The sequence below is a fragment of the Lemur catta genome, chromosome 5 (assembly GCF_020740605.2).
Source record: "Lemur catta isolate mLemCat1 chromosome 5, mLemCat1.pri, whole genome shotgun sequence".
NCBI classification, from domain to species: Eukaryota; Metazoa; Chordata; class Mammalia; order Primates; family Lemuridae; genus Lemur; species Lemur catta.
In genome coordinates this window covers 21,802,592-21,822,641 of record NC_059132.1, presented here as the reverse complement: position 1 = coordinate 21,822,641, position 20,050 = coordinate 21,802,592, and the positions used below count along the sequence as shown (strand labels likewise).

At 36.0% G+C, this 20,050-nt stretch overlaps 1 protein-coding gene across 1 annotated transcript in view; it reads left to right on the top strand.

Annotated features, from left to right (window-relative positions):
• Positions 1-20,050, top strand: part of GABRA1 (gamma-aminobutyric acid type A receptor subunit alpha1) — a 54,944-nt gene that overhangs the window by 24,155 nt on the left and 10,739 nt on the right. Inside the window, exons 5-7 of the mRNA XM_045551235.1 lie at positions 1,400-1,620; positions 4,284-4,366; positions 10,383-10,526. Of these exons, the coding sequence (XP_045407191.1) occupies positions 1,400-1,620; positions 4,284-4,366; positions 10,383-10,526 (448 nt within the window). The remainder of the gene's footprint in view (positions 1-1,399; positions 1,621-4,283; positions 4,367-10,382; positions 10,527-20,050) is intronic.

Genomic DNA, 20,050 nt, shown 5'->3' with positions numbered 1-20,050 from the left:
CAAACAGAAAAACCTAACCAACAAAGTAACTTGTCTTGCCTACAAAGACAGACTGGCATCATGTTATACTTCCTTGTTTCTAACTCACTCAGCAATTAGCACTGTACCCAGTGCATTATACGCCATCCAATAATAATTGTTAGTTGCTTGAACAGTAAGCGTTCAGCAGTGCCAAACACGAGTCAAAGGACACACCTTCCTTCAGTCTTTACCCGGTCTTGCTTAAACCCTGGGAAGCAGACAGGTAGTTAAATTCATGCACAAAATGCCTAGAGACAGACAATATTTATTTTGTATGTCCTAAAGATAATGTATGTAAGATTAAAAAAAAAACAACCCTGCTTTCTCCTGTAATAGGGCTTAGAGGATTAGGAAAATGTAGCATGATGCTTTCAAGTTAGTCCTCCTGGTGTGTAGCATGCAAAGATGGATAGAGAATGTGGTAATATTTATTTCAAACCATTGAGTCTCAAATTTAGTGTCAGTGTAGCAAGTACTGCAAGGAAGATGGATTTTACCCTTTTCAATTTTAGGAGCTGGTAAGTCACATTGCTTGTTTTCAGATTAGCAGATGTTTGTCTCTGGGTATTGCCATAAGGAATGCTGTGTTTATTCAAATAAATAGATTCCCTGGCTGTGAATGATGATGAGCTTCACACATTTCTCCTGTGGCTTATACACACATACGATCAAACACACACTCACACATACCCGTGCACTATACATTATTTTTTTTTCTTTTTCTTTTTGGAAATGATCCAAATTACCAGTAGAAATAGATTGTTTATTTTCATAATCTTCTTCATTGTGTAGGGGAATTGAAAGCCTATGTACATTATTTGTAAAAAAAAAAACAATGTTTACTTAGCCAAAAAAAAAAAAAAAAAAAGGAGATTTTCACACCAACAGTAGAACCATGATTGACTTGGGTGTGAGTGTGAGGTTTTCAGAGATCATGAGAGGGCCCCCAAAACATCATGCTTTATCTTTATGGCTGGAATTATCTAATGTAAACATGTTCCTGTACATAATACCATTTCACATGAGCTTGTTTGTTAATTGCTATGTATTCTATTTCTTCCAATGCTGGTGTGGTAGGGGTGGTTTTGCGGGTGGGGTGTCATTTTCCTTTCACATATCTGAGGAGATAATTGGCAAAATTTTTCTGACCGAGAAATATGTCAAAAATTTTTGATCTTTTTTCTTTTTTAAATTATTGCACCAACTAATGATTCATTTGACACCAATATATACAAACTACTGCAAGTTTACTTCCAGAAACATCACCCAGCTCACATTTTACTTACAAAGTTGCAAAAATTGTGCATCGTCTGAGTGAGATATTTGCATTGCAAAATATAGCACAGTGAACCGTTTGTCATTTTCTAAAATTATCTAGGAATATACAATAGATGTATTTTTCCGTCAAAGCTGGAAGGATGAGAGGTTAAAATTTAAAGGACCCATGACAGTCCTCCGGTTAAATAACCTAATGGCAAGTAAAATCTGGACACCGGATACCTTTTTTCACAATGGAAAGAAGTCCGTGGCCCACAACATGACCATGCCCAACAAACTTCTGCGGATCACAGAGGATGGTACCTTGCTATACACCATGAGGTAAGGAGGGTTGGTCTTCTGTTCCTGAATTTCTGTACTTCTTCCCTTTCCACTTAAAGGCAATCATCAAGCTGATGGGTCATGGTGGAACATTCCTGCTTTTCTGTTTCTCAGCCTTAAAAATCACTGTGCTGTGAAACCTAACTTGCTGAACTATTATGCAAGCATTAAAGTGTTAAATAAAATGATTATAAAAGATGAAAAATGTTTACCATATATTACATAATACAATGTATCAATATATCTCTCAACCTGTTCTAATGCAATATGAAGATCTTTCTCTCCCTGCTACAAAACTCACATATTCCTGCATTCTGGTAAGGTCTAGATTAAATTTCTAGAAGCTATCTGACAGTGTATATCTGAAAATATTTCTACTATAAATGAAGGGGGAAGAAAACAGAAAATATGGAAAGTTACAAAATTCTTAAAATAAAACACAGATTCATGTGGAAATATGCCTTTGAAGAAGTATATGAATTCACGACAATATTGATAGCTAGACTGAGAATAAAGATGTCTTAATTTTTCCTTAAACTAAAGACTATGTATATAATTCTGTTTTGTTAACATTTCCCCCTTGTCAGTATCACTGCAAGGCCAAGCATCTATAAAGTGCTCAATACATTTATGGTCGAATGAAGGAAATATGAATCTAATAACGTTTTGAACATTTTCTTTATGAAAAGAAAAAGAGGTGTTTAAAAATATACCTAATTTATGAGAAATTAAGACTTGTCCAGGAAACATTCTTGAGGGCAGCATTATTTTTATTCACAGATGACTTGTTAGATGTTATTTTGTAGATCTGATCGGTGTTTGGTAACTCAGATGGTTCAATTACTCCTTTAATATAAAAAGGTAATAAAGGTGAAATCCTCAATTTAGTGGGTACTATGTAAATAGAGTGGTATTTTGCTTTTTGAAAAATATGCCATAATACCTAGCTTTTCAAACATGAACATCCAAAAGAAAAAAAAAAAAAGAAAAGAGGCCGAGCGCGGTGGCTCACGCCTGTAATCCTAGCTCTGGGAGGCCGAGGCGGGTGGATCGCTCGAGGTCGGGAGTTCGAGACCAGCCTGAGCAAGAGTGAGACCCCGTCTCTACCAAAAATAGAAAGAAATTATCTGGTCAACTAAAAATATATATACAAAAAAAATTAGCCGGGCATGGTGGCTCATGCCTGTAGTCCCAGCTACTCGGGAGGCTGAGGCAGTAGGATCGCTTAAGCCCAGGAGTTTGAGGTTGCTGTGAGCTAGGCTGACGCCATGGCACTCACTCTAGCCTGGGCAACAAAGTGAGACTCTGTCTCAAAAAAAAAAAAAAAAAAAAAAAAAAAAAAGAAAAGAGAAAATGCTTCAAGAGCTACTTTAGATATTGGACCCAACTAGTCAATGTGTAATAGGACTTAAAAAAAAAAAAAGCCAGAACACTAAAAGAGAGAAAGAAAATCAAGGACCAGCAAACACATGTGTTGAGAACTTTCCAAATTATCTAAACAGGTCTTTTTTATATTTGAAATTTTATTTCCCCTGGTAAAATACCCTACACTTGTCTTTGAGCCTAAGTCCAGAGTTCATTCCTCTTAGGTGGCAATTTTCTGGGGAGGGATTTATGTAATCTGAATAGTTTATGATTAAGGGTTTCTTATATATGCAAAATTTTTCATCCCTAGCTATCCTGTATCTTCCATTTCCTAAATTTCTCACCATCTTTGCTAATCTATTATTACTTTCTTTAATAGTTGGATTTAAGAATGCAATTTAATAATTAATGTATCCTTTTTATATTTTCTTTAATCTGTATTATAATCACTTTGTGATTTTACTGGCTATAAAGCCATTTACAACATTTCTTTAGCTACTTAAAATACAGGTAAATATACTTGTTAAATTCATATGAGGGAAATGAGTATAAATTCTCTCATAATTCTACAAACCGAGAGCAAATACATTTCAGTGAACTTCTTTCTTAACAATTCTTTTTTAAAAAACATGAATAAATTTCACATTCCCAAACATTGCAGGGACTACAGAGACATGCAACAGAGTCGTCGCTTCAGTTAGGCAGTGGGTTGGTAAATCAAACTAAATGGTTGGCAAATAGCGAGATCACATATGGAGACTTTACCTTAATCTTAATCTCACAAAACCTGAGAATACTTCCTCCTTCACCTATTCCTTTCTTGTTGTTTGCATTTGGTACTATCTTAAGGAAGGAAGTAGAGATAGCTGCACTTAAAACAGGAGAAATTCTCTTATTTGCTACCCATGTCTTTCAACCAAGGATGAATTTGTATTTATGCAAGTATTTATTTGCTTCCATCTAGTTTTATTCTCAAAGATTTTGCTGTAGCTGGGTGGGTTGGTTGACAGTGCTTGTTTTGGAAAACATTAGCAATGCATATCCATTGTACAAAATCAGGTGAAGCCTATTTTCTCAAAGCAAATGAACGAAAGATGGATAGAATGCAATCATTATTGTAAATAATTCTTTGTAGATCATTTGATTATTAACAACTCAGCATAGCTCTGCAGTTTATTCTTGCCTCTCATACTTGTTTAATATTAATATATTTGCTACAGTTAATAACATCCTGCTTCTATTTATCAGGAGGTATCTAATCTATAGGGCTCTTGTTTGTATTCTATATTTCCTTTAAGGTTGACGGTGAGAGCTGAATGTCCAATGCATTTGGAAGACTTCCCTATGGATGCCCATGCCTGTCCACTAAAATTTGGAAGCTGTGAGTAAATTTATTTTAAATTTTCTTCCTTTTTAAGAGAGATCTAAGTCTTTAAGCAAGAGGCCTCCAATTAGTTGTGTCTATTCGAAATTCAGATAGATAAGGGTATCAAGGAAATGTAAATAGCAATATACTGCTAGGAGCCTCTGCAGGTAGTATTCCTTGACTTCCCTTTTTAAGGTTCTTTCAGGAGAGGTTCTTTTCTATCTACTGGACTAGAAAATAGGGATTAAACTATTTAGTGGAAAAATCCTATTTTTGTTGAAGTTGTTCTTATGGAAAAAAGAGTGGAGCATGGATGCTTATAACTCATGAATAACATTTTCCTCCCAGTTAATGGAGATCATTGTGTCTATTTTGTATCTTTGCTGGCACTTGTTTGATCTTAAGAATAATTCAACTTATATACCTGATGAAAATATTAGTAGGTAACAAAGGGCAATAAGTAAATGTTTCTTAATAATGAAACCTACACCTAACAGGTGTTGCCAAGAAAAGAAAATTTAATCATAGTCTTAGAAAATTTCTATATCTGTCTGGATACATCAAGGAATTCATGTATATGTTAATGCTTTTGAGGATATCCTAGGCAAATGCCATTTCCAATGATTGTCTGGGTTTCTACTATTTGAAAATATTCAGGCACCCCTCCAAGGAGCCAAGAGAACAGTGGCCAGGAGAGTCAAGGTCTCTGGTCTTTTCTCTACGCTTCTGCTTTTGACTAGTTTGCACACGTGAAGTGAGTGGGAATAATGTATTCTTGGTTTCCTACAGGGGAGTTAACATATAAGGACTGAGTCAACTCCTGGACTACCTAACCATCTTTCTGTTCTCACTAGACAGGCCGTCTGAGTGACTATTTTGGTGAAAATATGATTCATAGAAGAAAAATAGTGGTAGCGTAGGAAGACGGCAAGCAAAGAAAATAGCAAAGGGCCTTCAGGCTCCTAGCAGCACTAGGCATGGAGAGAAAATTTTCTCTATAAATCTAATTCTATACCGAAACTCAAGGATAAACTACTTGAAAAAACTGTCAGTTAAACAGGTCTTTGTTGATAACTCCCTTCTCCCTACTCTTTTCCTAATTTAATATACATTGTATATCAAGTATACTATTAACTTTTCTCCTGATTATCAGATCCATTTTTAATAATGATAATTTGTATTATGTATTATGTGCATGTCAGGCAGTATATTAAATATTTATATATTCATAAGTTCATCTAATCCACAACATAACCTTATAGTTAGGAAGATCATTCATCATAGTTTGTCTGGGATAGTACTGATTTATGCCCAATATTTTGGTAAAATTACTAATAGCACCCTTGTTTACCTTAAAAAATGTCCTGATTCCTAATTTGGATAGTGAATTACATTTAAAAAAATCGTCAGCAATGCTTTCAGCAGTGAGGATAGCTGAAAGGTTTATATTTTCACATAAGATATGTGAAGGTAAGTGATTGTTGGTTGATTGCTGAGTAGTTCAACATCTTAACAAAGCTGATATCTTAAGATGTTCTTAAATATTCTACCTCATTGCAAGATGGCTGCTGCATCTCCAGCCATTGCATCTTCTTTCAGCATAAAGGGGAATGGTTGGTAAAAAAAGAAAGGAGTAGTCTCTGTAGCAAAAAAGACAAAAACTTTCCCTAAAAGCCTAATATGAATCTACTCACATCTCATTGATCAAAGGCCAATGCTATTTGCAGAGGAGTCTGGAAAGTAAATATTTTTAACTGGGCACATTGTCAACCTGAAGAATATTGGAGGTATTTTAAGAAGGACATAGATAGTAGAAAAAAAATAGTGTCTTGTATAAGAAGACCGAAGCCAAAGAAAAATAAGTCAGCTCTTTCCCACCCAAGAGCCTTTGCCTAGTCTTTTTTCTCTGCCTGTATTACTACTCTTCTCTTGTTTCTTCGTATGGCTGGCTGCTTCTATCTCACCACATCTCAGCAAAAATATCATTTCCTAGGCCCTTCCCTGATAAACTTATCTGAATTTGCATACAGTCCCACCAGTGTCTTATTGATCACAGTGTACATTTCTTTCATAACATTTATCATGGCAGTATTTATTAGTTTTATTTATTGGTTAACATTTCTTATCATCTGGAGACTGTAACCTGCATGAGAGCCAGGTGTATGTTGCTCACATTTCCCCTGGCAGTGGCTAATACCATATAGGCATTCAATAAATACATATTGAATGGATAAAGATCACAATAATAAGGCTTTAAATGTCCCTTCAATGTTTAAGCTTCAGAAAAGAGGGGTTATGACATGTGGGGAATCAAAGTCAAACAGAGAAGACTTGACATTGACATGCAGGCTCAGAGGGTCATGTTCAGTGGACGTGAGCACCATGACTGGTTCTTCTGCCACTGGCAAGAGAAGAGGCAGCGGAGGTCCATGTGTGGTCTAGTCACTTCTCTGACCTGGCCTTATTAGCACATTTCAAAGGTGAAGAAATGGAAGCAAAGCAGGCTAAAAATTCTTTGACTCGATTTTTGGAGCAAACATCTTGCCAAAATAGCAGAGAAGATGATAAGCAAGAGAGGTTTCCAATAATTTAGTGAAACAATTTGTACTAAATGTTTATGACGCTTCTGAAGCAACCTCATTCATGTGTTGAAAAGAACTAAACATCAAAAACCTTTTCCTTGCTGTTCCCTGTTAGATTCCGATTGCCAGTGCTAGCTTGCATTTTTCTGCTGGTCAGGGATACAGCCCTCTTCATAATGCCAGGTGACCCAGTGACAACGTGTGTGATACTGCTGTCATCCTTTAACTGCTTTTGAGAAAAACGCAATGTAAAGCTTTGATTCTAAAAGAAGAGATTTGGGTTACAGATTCTGATATTAAAGATCTAAGCAAGTGCTGGATGTAGTAAGGACTTAATAAATGATCGTTTCTTGCCTAATTATCAAGTACAATGCCTCGTAAGCAAAGAGGAAGGAATGAGTCAAAATTTAAATGAATTCCAAAATAAGACATAACTTTAGAAATTATTTAGTTCACTTGCCTCATGCAAATGGAAAACAAAGCCCATAAAAGTGAACTGATAGTGTCGATTAGCACCTGCTCTTCTGATATTATATCTGTGCTCCCAGTGTTGTACCACTACAGAGTTCTTTCCTAAGCCCAACCCAAAACGTTTTGTCTTATTTCAAAAAGTTTTTTTTTAGGTAACATGATTTATTTGAAATCACAGCTTGAAAATTTTGACTAACTAGTTAAAGCCTCTTTAACCTTATTTTTCTTATGGTAAAGTCTCAAATCATGTAAGTTTTCATAGGAACTGCTTTCTGAATACTGAAGTTTGAGGAAATAGGATATATCACCTACTGTAAGGCCTTAGGTACATCTGTCTTCCTCTTAAGACACCAACTTTCATTTTGTGAAGCTACTGTTCATTTTGGAAGATTTCCCTGGAGAGACACCTTCACAATGATGTCATGTTTGTGGTAGATGGTCTAAACATTTTCATGTACGTTGGTGTTTAGGACAAATTGCAAGAAATAAAGACACCAAAATTAGGTAAAATGAGAAGTCAATGGTAAGACATTTTTCCCCTCTACAACTGTATTAGTGACAACACATGAGGAAGTATAAAAAGATAGGGTGAAAGCACTGTTGCTAAAGGGGGTACAGTCTAGTAGCAAGGGGATTAGTTTGTTGTGAAATGACACAGATCCAGAATGGGCTTCATCACTAATTACGTGACTACTCAGTATCCTTGTTTGGCTTATAAGTATATAACATACAGGTTTTGCCTAGAAAAACCTTACAAACAGCAGTGGATTAGAATGAATGGCATTCTAGTTTTTAGCTTTGTTTTCCTACTAATTATTGATATGCCCTTTAATAAGTCTTTTTATGTCCAATGCCTCAGTTTAAAATGTGAATAAATTATATGACTTCTGAGGTTCTTCCAAGTTAGCATTCAATCTTTCTAATATATCTTAAACTCAGTATGTCTTCTTAGGTAACACACTCCCATTAAAAAACAAGAATTTATTGTAAACAAAACCCCATTTTACCTAATGTAGGTACCTACACATTGTCAGCAATATAGTCCTTCTCAAATTGGTGTGCTCTGGTCTCTTCTAAGAATTTTTTCAAAAGATCAGTTCATACCATCCTGACATGCAATACTCCTACCATATACAAGGCTGAAATGTTTAAATTTTTTTCTATCTCTGAGGAAGATCACAATTAAAGAGGAAAAGTTAATGAGGACAAATTCCAAATTATCCCTGTGTTACTTTTACATGTCTTATGAACCACTAAAGTGATTTCCAGTTCATTCTCTCAAACTTCTGGAAAAATCTATGTAGAAATATATCTGATTGTAAATTGATCCAAAAGTGATGACAGAGCTGGCAAGATACCTGCGTAAAATCAAGGAACACTGACTATGTTTTTCAGCGTCACTTACCTCAGAGAAAAGTGATCACTTTAGAAGCTTTGTTTCAGAGACCAAGGGACATGGCTTATGTCTTTTTTTCAGACAGCCTCATTTCCATGTAAAAAGCCAAGCATAATTTTACATCTCATAATATGTTAGCTTGAGCAAATATGGATTTGGACACAACACCCAAGCCTGGTCACCGAACAGTGGGGATCGGGTCAAGCTGAGGTACATTATGACTCTTATGGCCCCTCAGCCTTTGGAGGCCCTGTCTTCAAGGAAATAATTAAGATCATATTTTATCACTGTGTTGGTGTAAAGAAAAATATAATATTCATGTTGTCTTCTTATTTTAAAAGAAATTAAAACACAGAAGTATCTTGGGCCCTGGGCACTGTGCCCACTGTGCCTAATGGAGAAGTTGGTCACTGGCCAATGAGTCAAGTTCACATGGCAAGGCCAACTTTTGCTGTCCTGCCTTCCTCTCAAAACCTCTGGAAACAGCTTGTGTTTCTCTAATGTGATATTTCCTAAATTTTTAACATTATTCTGCATCTAAACATAGGAGAGTATATACCATCGTTCCAACCTATACGAAGTGGATGTTCTGTGACTAAGAATCAGAAAACCTATGGAATTCCTTCTTATTTTTCTTTCTTACTCTATGCACTCTCCTCCTCCAACCTGCATGAGTTAAAGATCAGGATTATGATCTAACCTCTCATGTAGGAGACAGCCAGGTTAAAAGTGACACAGCAAATGAAAATGATTGAGAAGAAGAGCTTTATAATGTAACTCCTCCTCCTCCTGCTTCTCATCATCATTATTATGATGGTCAATCTTCATAAAGAGGACAATCAATAAAGAAGAAAGTAAACTCAGACTCCCTTTGCAAATGGATGTGCAGCAAAATTTCCAGTGTCACTTTTCACATTTATCCTGACTTTCTCCTGGCTTGACATCATCTAGACCCAAGCTACTGCCTCTAACCACATTTCATCTCTCATGTTCTTCACTCCAATCATTTCGGTCTTCCTCAAACTAGTCTATTTTGCCTGCAATAGAAGAAAAAATGTGTTGGCTTGTCTGTTGTGAAAACTCTTCCCCAAAACTTCCCCATGGCTCACTCCCTCATTTCTGCATGCATTTGTATAAATGTCCCTCCTCAGAGACTCTATCAGAGTCTCTCACCTTACGTAAAATGAGCCCCCGTCCCTTCATTCTCTATCCCTTTAGTAGGTTGTGTATGGCTTTATTGTACTTCATACTACTTAAAATTATATACTTATTTGCTTATCTGGTTTTGTCCCCACCACTATAATGTATGCTCCATAAGGTCAGGAGCCTTTTTTGTTATGGTCACTGCTACATCCCCAGCACAGCCCATTGTCCTTTGTAGATACTTCACAGCATTTGTTGGAAGAGTGAACAAATGACTGAAGGAATCAGGAAAATGTGTTTTAATTTTCTAAAATTAGGGATGTGAGCTCTCCTTTCCTAGCTTGCCTTCTGGAACCATGAGATAGAAAATAGAAAGCTGATTAATTAAGAGATTCAAAATGGAACAATGTATGGATAATTTTCCATTCTTTCCTCTTAGATGCTTACACAAGAGCAGAAGTTGTTTACGAATGGACCAGAGAGCCAGCACGCTCAGTGGTTGTAGCAGAAGATGGGTCACGCCTAAACCAGTATGATCTTCTCGGACAAACTGTAGACTCTGGAATTGTTCAGTCAAGTACAGGTAAGTGTCATTTGGTTATTTCTGATATGGAGGAAGGAGCAGAAAAATATTTTTTGAGGATGTGAGAACACAGTGAGTCCTTCCGTAACACAAAGGAGAGAGAAAATTGCACTAAATTAGAAATCAGTTGAGCTGGGAACTAATGTAACCTTTGTAGACCTGTGACCTTGGACATATCATTTAATGTCCTTTGGCCTCTGCCCTTTTGTTCACAAAATAAGGAGCTGGTTCTGTGCTGTCTACCTGCAGCACAGAAGGTAGACATGTGAACTCTTGAGGATGAATGTCTGAATTGACTCCTTATTCCTCCACCTTGCCAGTTGATTGTAGTCACCTTCCAGGGATGTTGGAAGGAATAAATTAAATTCATAAAGAGTATTTCTCACAATTCTTGGCACATAAAAAGCTTTTCATAAACATCAGCTGTAATACTGTGTAGGCCCCATTTATCGCCATGAGTCAATGGATCTTGCCGAATTTATAGCAGTGATCATTACATATGAGACATCAAAAAGCCAATTCCTTCTACAAACCCATTTGCATCTCTAGCCGAGGATCTTCCACAGCTAACACCAACAGAAATGTAGCCACATTGTTGCTCGTTTCCTGTATGTTGGAATTGAAAGTAGGTAGGATGCCATCCTTTTTAGTGTTGTAACTGATTTACTGATATGCTCAGAGCTAGATCAGATACTATGGAAAAGCTGAACCCAAATGTTTGCAGTTGTTTTGAATACCAAAATAAGAGTTTTGTTATGCAAGTATTTATTTTGTACTATCTGAAATGTGATCATCATATCAGATAATTAAAATAAAAGCTGGACTCCCAACAATTCAAAAAATGTATGCCTTCCAAAGCCAAATATTTTTAATTATCTTTGATTACTGAAAGCTTTAACAGGGTCAGCAATTATTTTTTGGATGTTTTACAAAATTTAAGTTGATCTCATTCACTTAGATTTGTTACTTAGTAAGAAAGAAAGATGACTTAGTAATAAATAAGGGCAGTGGTGCTATTTGCCTCAGAAAATAATTTCTTCCTTAGATTTCAGACTTTATTGGCACCCTCATAATTCTAACACATTCAAGTAATAGGTCAACATCTCTTACTGTGATTATTGGGTAAGTTCTGCTTAATAGGATCTGTACTTTGCTTACTTAAAAGCACCCATAGCTAGCCTAGATGAAATGTTTGTGCTTCTTATTTTTAAAATGGAGAAGATGGTTCCTTAGCTTTACTCTTCTTAGAAATTCAAGTGGCATAGTGGAAAGGGCATAGGCTTTGCAGTGACAAAAATGTGGACTCAAGTCCTGGTCCTGTCACTTAGAAGCCTTGTGACTTTGAGAGAGTCATTTATCCATTTGGAAAACCGGTCTCATTTAAGGAAAGGGAATCCTATAATTTTGCATTCAAGATGAGATAATGTTCATGTCCTTTGCTCATTTATTGATGGGGTTGTTTGATTTTCTCTTGTTGATTTTCTTAAGTTCTATATAGATTCTGTTATCAGCCCTTTATCGGATGTGTAGAAAGCAAATATTTTCTCCCATTCTGTAGGTTGTCTGTTTGCTCTAATGATAGTTTCCTTGAATGTGCAGAAGCTTTTTAGTTTGATCAGGTCCCATTTATTTATTATATCCTGAATTAAAATAAAAAATAAATAAATAAAAGATGAGATGATGTAAAATACTGCAGAGTGTTATATAGTAAGTGCTCAAAATGGTATATAATAGCTGTTGCTGTATTTCTGAAAATATCCCTAAATATGGAAAATGCTGAAGATTGTTCTTCCTTACAATGTGTTATATGGGAAAAGATACAGAAATGATTCGTGTTTACTTTTAAAAATTTGAATGTTTTTATCAGCTGGATATTATGTCAGGCACTAAAGATTCAATGACAGACAAGGCACAGATCTTGCTGTCATGGAATTTGAAGTCTAAGAGAGGATGAACAGATAAACTATAATTATCAAAATGGGTAGTAAGTGCTGTGATTAACATCTTTGTGAGGGCAGGGTCCATGTCTATGTTTTGTATCCCTATTATTTTCTGGAGTAGATGAGACATAGGAAGTATTTATAAATATTTTGAATTAAATGAATAAAAAACAAATGCATCCAGCCTTGGATGACTGAGGAAGGATTGTTGCAGGGGTTGACTTTTAATTTTATTTGTGTATATCTGTAGGGGGCCAAATAATCACTGTTCTAGGTCAGGGCATTCAGAGTAATTCACATAAACCTTTTCCTCAGGAAACTCTCCATCTATTATTGTTAGAATTGAAGTTTGAGGATTTTAGGGAAACAACTTAAATGTAGTAGCATGTACGTAATAGTAGAAGTATATATGAAGCCTCAAAAGTTGTCTTCATTCTATTTCTAGCCCTGATGACCTTGACCATGTTGTTACAACCCTCTTTATGCCCAGTATCCATGTCTGCAAAATTAGTGGCTTAGTGAGAAGAGCTTGGAGACCCCCCTCACCTTTGGTTTCCTAAAGATTCAGCCTACCTTTATTCCTGTTGCTCAGAAAAGATGTGCAGTTAAAAAAATGGCCAATAGGATAAGAGATAGTGGCCCAAAACACTGCCACTAAGCGGCTAGACCTCATGTGTTGGGTCCATTAGAAGTAGTCATTCTGTGTCAGAGCAGCAAGGTTACCTTGAAATAATGAGAAAATTCTCAAATATGAAGTTCAGTTTGATGTACATTTTCAAGTCCACAACAAGACACAGTTACACTTCCTCTGGGTCTTCTTCAGCTCATCAAGAATTGACCTTGATAGATTTCAGCGGAAAGAAACAAAGATCTTTGTATGAAGCTTGCAATGCTGTATTTCACGTGTTTCTGTGCAGCCCTGAAAACATTAAGATGAATGCCATTGAGTGCGAATACCTCCCTGTTTCTGCCAGGAGACTAGAGAAGGATCGCAAGAGAGAGCGCATGCATTGAGAATGATTAGATAAAAGGCATCTTCTTCTCCTTTAAAATTCTCCAACGGGAGAGAATCGGTCAGAGCACCTCTTAGTAGCTTAGAAGGTGTTGCCCTACTGCCTGCCACCAACACGCACGTGAACACAGAAACACACAATCCCAGTGACCTCTTCCAGGTCAAAATATTTCTGGATCATTTCATTGACATAACAGGGAAAAAGATGGGGATCCTAACACAATATTTAAATTTTTTAAATTCAGTTCAAACACATTAGAGATGCAATCCCTTCCTCGAAGTCTGCCATTAAATTTAGGGAAAGATTTAGTTAGAGCCTTAGTTGGAAGTGCACTTATTCGCCTGGCAGAACAAAACCACTACAGGCACATAGGAAGGATGAATCCAGTCAGCTTTCAAATCCAGTAAAATTCTCTGTTATTCATTTACTTTTCAACTTCTTCTTTTCAATCATTTGCTCATTTGCTGTATCTGACACTGCGACAATGGGGCCTGGAGCAGAGAGATGAAAGGCACACAGCCTGTGCCCTCGGGGAGCTCTTGGTTGTGTGAGATAAGCAGCTACTATGTGTTGGTGCTGTTCTAATCTTCACATTCAGCTCTCAAAAACATCCTGGGATATAGGCATTGTTATTATTATCCCCATTTTACAGATGGGGTATTATTTGGGGCCCATAACTGGGAAGCGGCATATCTGGGATTTGAACCCAGGTGGTCTAGCTGCAAAGTACGTACTCTCGACTACACGACATATTAGTAACAGGCAATGTAGACATGTGAGATGGGGAAGCATAATCGTTAAGAGTGTAGACTCTACAAGGGTTTAAATGCTGTTTTTACCGCACACTAACTGTGTAACTTTTAGAAAGTCTTTCAATGTATCTGCTTATCTTTTCTCGTATATCTACTTCATGGCGTGCTATGATACGGAAATGAGAAAATGTGTGTAAATTTCTTAGAAGAGTATCTGGTGTGTAAAAACTATGCAATAAACATCATATATTAATATTGATGGAGCTAGTACAAGATATATGATAGCATGAAGAAGAAAGTGGTCATTTCTGTTTTCAGTATCAGGGAAGGCAGTTTGGAACTAGATCCCAGGCATAACTCCCCGTCTCTTTCCACCACACCACGTTATACTTCCTAAGCAATTGTTTAAAAAGATCCCATGCAAAAATTACCATGCAAAGTGATTTGAAGACATGCAATATAACTTATAAGAAAAAAATAATTAAATTGGTCATTAGGCATAAGAATAATGTCAATATGCAGAAAGCAATAAGAATGTAGTAACTTAGAGTGTTTTTAAAACACATAATGATGACTGGAAGTTCTCCATATTTACCTAAGGAAATCTGATCACAGGATATTTAGGTTAGTTTGGTGAATAAGACTGTTTCTTCTGAGTAACTGTTGTTAATCCTTAAAATAGATGACTAAGAGACATTGCGGGATCCTCTTTCCTAGACAAAGAGTCCTCTCTTGATGGTTTGATTTAAGGATGACCCTGCAGGGTCGAGAAAATGAGAAAAGCAAGTGTCTTCTTTAACTATGTGGTGAAAGTGGTGATCAACATTCATCAAAGGACCCTTAAGGCTTTCATTTATAAAACCTATTTCATTGTCTCCAGAGAAATAATTATAACCATAAAATGTGAGATGTGGAAAAAAGGAAAGACTTATGCAGTCATGTGGTGAACCCATTTATATTGCAAATGAGGGAACAGATCCAGAGAGGCTAAATAACCCAAAACTATGATTGTCTCCTTATTCCTATTTAAATATCTTTGAAGCAGTTATAAACATAAAGCCACCACACTTTCAATAAGATATTTTTAAAATTTCAGAATATTATAGGGGTACAAATGTTTTGGTTATATGGATTGCTTTTGTACTGTTTGAGTCAAAGTGGTAAGTGTGTCCATAACCCAGATAGTGTACATTGTACCCATTAGGTATGATTTCACCCATCCCCTTCTCCCCCCTCCCACCTGCATGATTTCCGTTGAGTTGCACTTCCATCTGTGCACATGAGTGCTGATCGGTTAGTTCCAATTTAATAGTGAGTATATGTGGTGTTGGTTTTTCCATTCTTGTGATACTTCACTTAGGAAAATGGTCTCCAGTTCCATCCAGATTGTTGCAAAAGGTATTAATTCATTTTTTATGGCTTAGTAGTACTTCGTGATAGACATATATCACATTTTATTAATCCACTCATGAATTGATGGGGCTTGGTTGATTCTACTTCTCTGCAATTGTGAATTTTTTTTTATTTCAGCATATTATTGGGGTACAAAAATTTAGGTTACATATATTGCCCTGGGCGCCCCCACCACCTAGTCAGAGCTTCAAGCGTGCAATTGTGTATTGTGCTGCAATAAACACTCTAGTGCAAGTGTCTTTTTGATAAAATGATTTTTTTTCTTTATGTAAATACCCAGTAGTAGTAGTGGGATTACTGGATCAAATTGTAGGTCTACTTTTAGTTCTTTGAGGAATCTCCATACTATTTTCCATAGAGGTTGCACTAGTTTGTAGTCCCACTAACAGTGTATGAGTGTTCCTTTCTCTCCACATTCATGCCAGCATCTAATATTTTGGGGCTTTTTGATAAAAGCTATTCTCACTGGGGTTAGGTGATACCTCATTATGGTTTTGATTTGCATTTCTCTGATGATTAGTGACTTTGAGCATTTTTTCATGTTTATTGACCATTATTCTATCCCTTTTGAAAAGCTTCTGCTCATGTCTTTTGCCCACTTTTTAATGGGGTTGTTTGATTTTTTTCTTGCTGATTTGCTTGAGTTCTTTGTAGATTCTGATTATTAGCCCTTCATTGGATACATAGCATGTGAATATTTTCTCCCATTCTGTAGGTTGTCTATTTGTTCTGTTGATTATTTCCTTGCCTGTGCAGAAGCCTTTTAATTCAATCAAGTCCCACTTATTTTTGTTGTTGCTGTGATTGTCCTCTGGGTCTTCTTCATAAATTTTGTGTCTAGGCTGATATCTAGGAGAGTTTTTGCAACATTTTCCTCTAGAATTTTTATGGTTTCTTGTCTTATATTTAAGTCTGTTATCCATCTTGAATTAGTTTTTGTGAGTGGTGAGAGATATGGATCCTGTTTCACTCTTCTACATGTGGCTATCCAATTTTCCCAGCACCATTTATTGAATAGAGATTCTTTTCTCTAGAGTATATTGCTGTCTACTTTGTCAAAGATCAGATGGTAATACGTGGATGGTTTTATATCTGGATTCTTTGTTCTCTTCCATTGGTCTATATCTCAATTTTTGTGCCAGTACCATGCTGCTTTGGTTACTATAGCCTTGTAGTATACCTTAAAGTCTGGTAAAGTGATGCCTCCAGATTTGTTCCTTTCACTTAAGATTGCTTTGGCTATTCAGGCTCTTTTCTGGTTCCAAACAAAGCATAGAATTATTTTTTTTCTAGATCTTTGAGAAATGACGTTGGTATTTTGATAGGGATCACATTGCATCTGTAAATCACTTTGGGTAGTATAGACATTTTAACAATGTTGATTCTGCTGATGCATGATTATTTCAATAAGATTTTTAATATATCTCACATTTTGAAATGGTAGCATCTATGGAAAACACTGAGTTTAGACTACTTTGAAGGAAACTGACAGCTTCACATGGAATCAATGTTCAATACAATTGTTGAATGACTGAATGGTTGATTTCCTGAGCTGGAGAAAGAATACACTTAACTTTTCTGCCTTCACATTATAAATCAGCATAGGGCTCTGATTTTTTTTAAGATACTTTCACATCTATTATTTAATTTTATCCACACAGCATCCCAGGAAACAGTTAAGTTAAATACTATTGCATTAATTGGATAAATTAGGAAACTGAAGCCAAATGAAGTTAACCAAAGTATTTACCTTAAAGTAACTAACTCTTGAGAAGGCAAAGATTGGAAGCCATGTCTAAACAAACTCTTAATGCTGCTTTGCAAAATTATACCCCTGCTTCTTTTCTTCCATTTTCCTTAATTTTTGTATCGTAATATATCAGAAATATTGTCATATCTAATTTGTAAGTTTCCCTCAGGGTTAGATGATGTGCAAGGATATTTGAATTACAATTCTTTTAGACTGTTGAATTAGAGGAAAAGAATTTGACATGCTTAGTGCATAAGCACTTGATGTCTAGACACTCTTTCAATCCAATTAGGAGACTGTTTTTGTTGTTGCTGTGTTTTTCTTTCATTTTTAAGCTAATTCAAAATGATTCTGATATTGCTGCCCTTTCCTTTCCTTATTTAAAAGTTGTGTGCCAACAGTTTCTAGATTTTATTTAATTTAGGAGAATGGTTTCAAAACATTGAAATTCCTCTTATTCCTCTCCTAATCTGTTAGGAAAGAAGTTGTTTATAAAACAAATATAACGTCAAATAATGGTTCTTCATATCTCCAAAAATTATATTCTTTTTAGAATCTTTGCAAAAATGTCACATTGCAAACAACAAAAGATAATGGAATACATATAGGCACTCATTTTTCTGACATTATATAAAAGATGGATTTTTTTTTTTTTGAGCTGGTGACATTTTGCAGGCCACAATTGAAGGAATTGTTAGGAATAATGTGCACCCCAGGGATGGTGAAATGTAACATATCCACACAAGGCTATATTTTAACAGAGTCCTGGGAAAATTGTTTTTCTGTATTTTTCTAAATTTGGATCACTTCTTTCTTTTCAAATGACCTTGGAGATGTCACCAAAGGAAGGCACAGAAAATAAAAAGAAATTAATTAGTTAACATTTTGTTTATCCTTCAAAAGAAAGATGCTTGTGAATTTCATTTTGATTGATTGCCTCTAAGCCTCAGTGCATCCATTTTCACCATAGGCAGGTACGGAGCACTGAGGATACGCAAGGTAATGCTATAACCAAAGGCTCTCATTCTCCCCAATTAGCTTGAAGTTTAGTGGGAAGGATATATGCATATAAATAACTCAAATACAAAGTATGATATATTACCATACATATAAACAAGAACTAAGAAGTTGAATGTACTAAGTGATCAGTAAATGGCAGGTATATCATTAATAACAATTAATAATGAAAGCATGCATGGATGCATGGATGATTTCCTGCTGTAGAGAGCGAATGTGTTCTTTTACTAATACTTCTACCAATACTGTTTGGAGAGAAGAGTGAAGAAAATGAATAAAAGAACTAAATATTATTGTAACATGCTTATGTATTATCATCTTATTTGGAGCCATTATTCTTTATCCTCCCCGTATTATACTTCTAACTATTTTGTAAACAAGGAAACTGAGGATAAGAGAGTTTAAGTGAGTTTTCCAAGGCAACATGGCAATAAAATTGTGGATATGGGTTTTGAACGCAAATACATTTTCTTCCCATGCAAATACATATTCCTCTACGGGACATTCCTTTTTATTCTACCGAGGACCCGTTATGTGGCCTGAACCCAACCTATAGATGAACAACATATTCAACCACAGAAAATACCAAGTAGAGGTTTGTAGGCAACATATTGGGATGTAAAAGCATCTGGGGAGATATGAGAATAAAATGCATATTAAAGCTATGACATGGAGAGTTTTAGGAAAGCAGGTTAGGGAGTTTGCTTGTTACTATGTAGAACTGGAGAGGGTTTATATTGTCATGGGTGAGAGGAAAGTGTTTGCTACTGGCATCTAGTATATAGAGGCCACGGATGCCGCTAAAAATTCTACAGTGCACAGGAAAGCCCCATACAGCAAACAATTATCTGGTCCAAAATGTCAATGGTGCTGAGGTTGAGAAACCCTGATGTAGATAATGAGAATCCATTGAGGTATTATAAGTAAGAAAATGAGTGGTATGATCACATATGTGAAAGATCACTCTACATCAAAAAATTAGTGAAAATTGGAGTTAGAATGTGAAACAAGACAGGTAACAGGTTGTTCTAAGAAATCCACAAAGGAGATAAGTGCAGTGACCATGAGGTAAGAAGAGGCAGAATCAGAGATACTGCATACTGGAATTGAAATTGTGATGATCAGCTGGCTCCTTCCTCTTTCTTTCCAAAGCACTACCCAATATCCAAGGACTAAACCCAGGTTTTTAGCCTGAGTAAATAGACAGATGATAGTGCCCTTAATTAAAACAGGACCCCAGTGGAGAGCCAGCACTGCCATGTGCTGGTCATTCTTTTGTGAGAAGAGTTAGGCAAAGAGAGTTTTGAACAGTTTTAGTTGGTGGTATCAGTGAGAAAGCAGTATCTGTGAGATAGATTTTGTCTAGTCTAGATCTGGGAATACAGGTCTTACTTTTGAGGATGTGGTCACTTATAAATGTAGATTTTGCAGCCATCTGCACATCTAGATAAAGATGACACTAAGAGCAAGGATAAGAAGGAGAATTGCTTGTTAGAGTCAAGAAAATGTAAGGCAGAGAGCTGAGGAGAGAATTGCACCTCATTTTTCTTTAGGAACTCTCACATTTACATTAAAGAAAGAGGAAAAATATCTGATGAATATGGCAAAGTCCATAAATAATTTCTAATTGAAATAATCA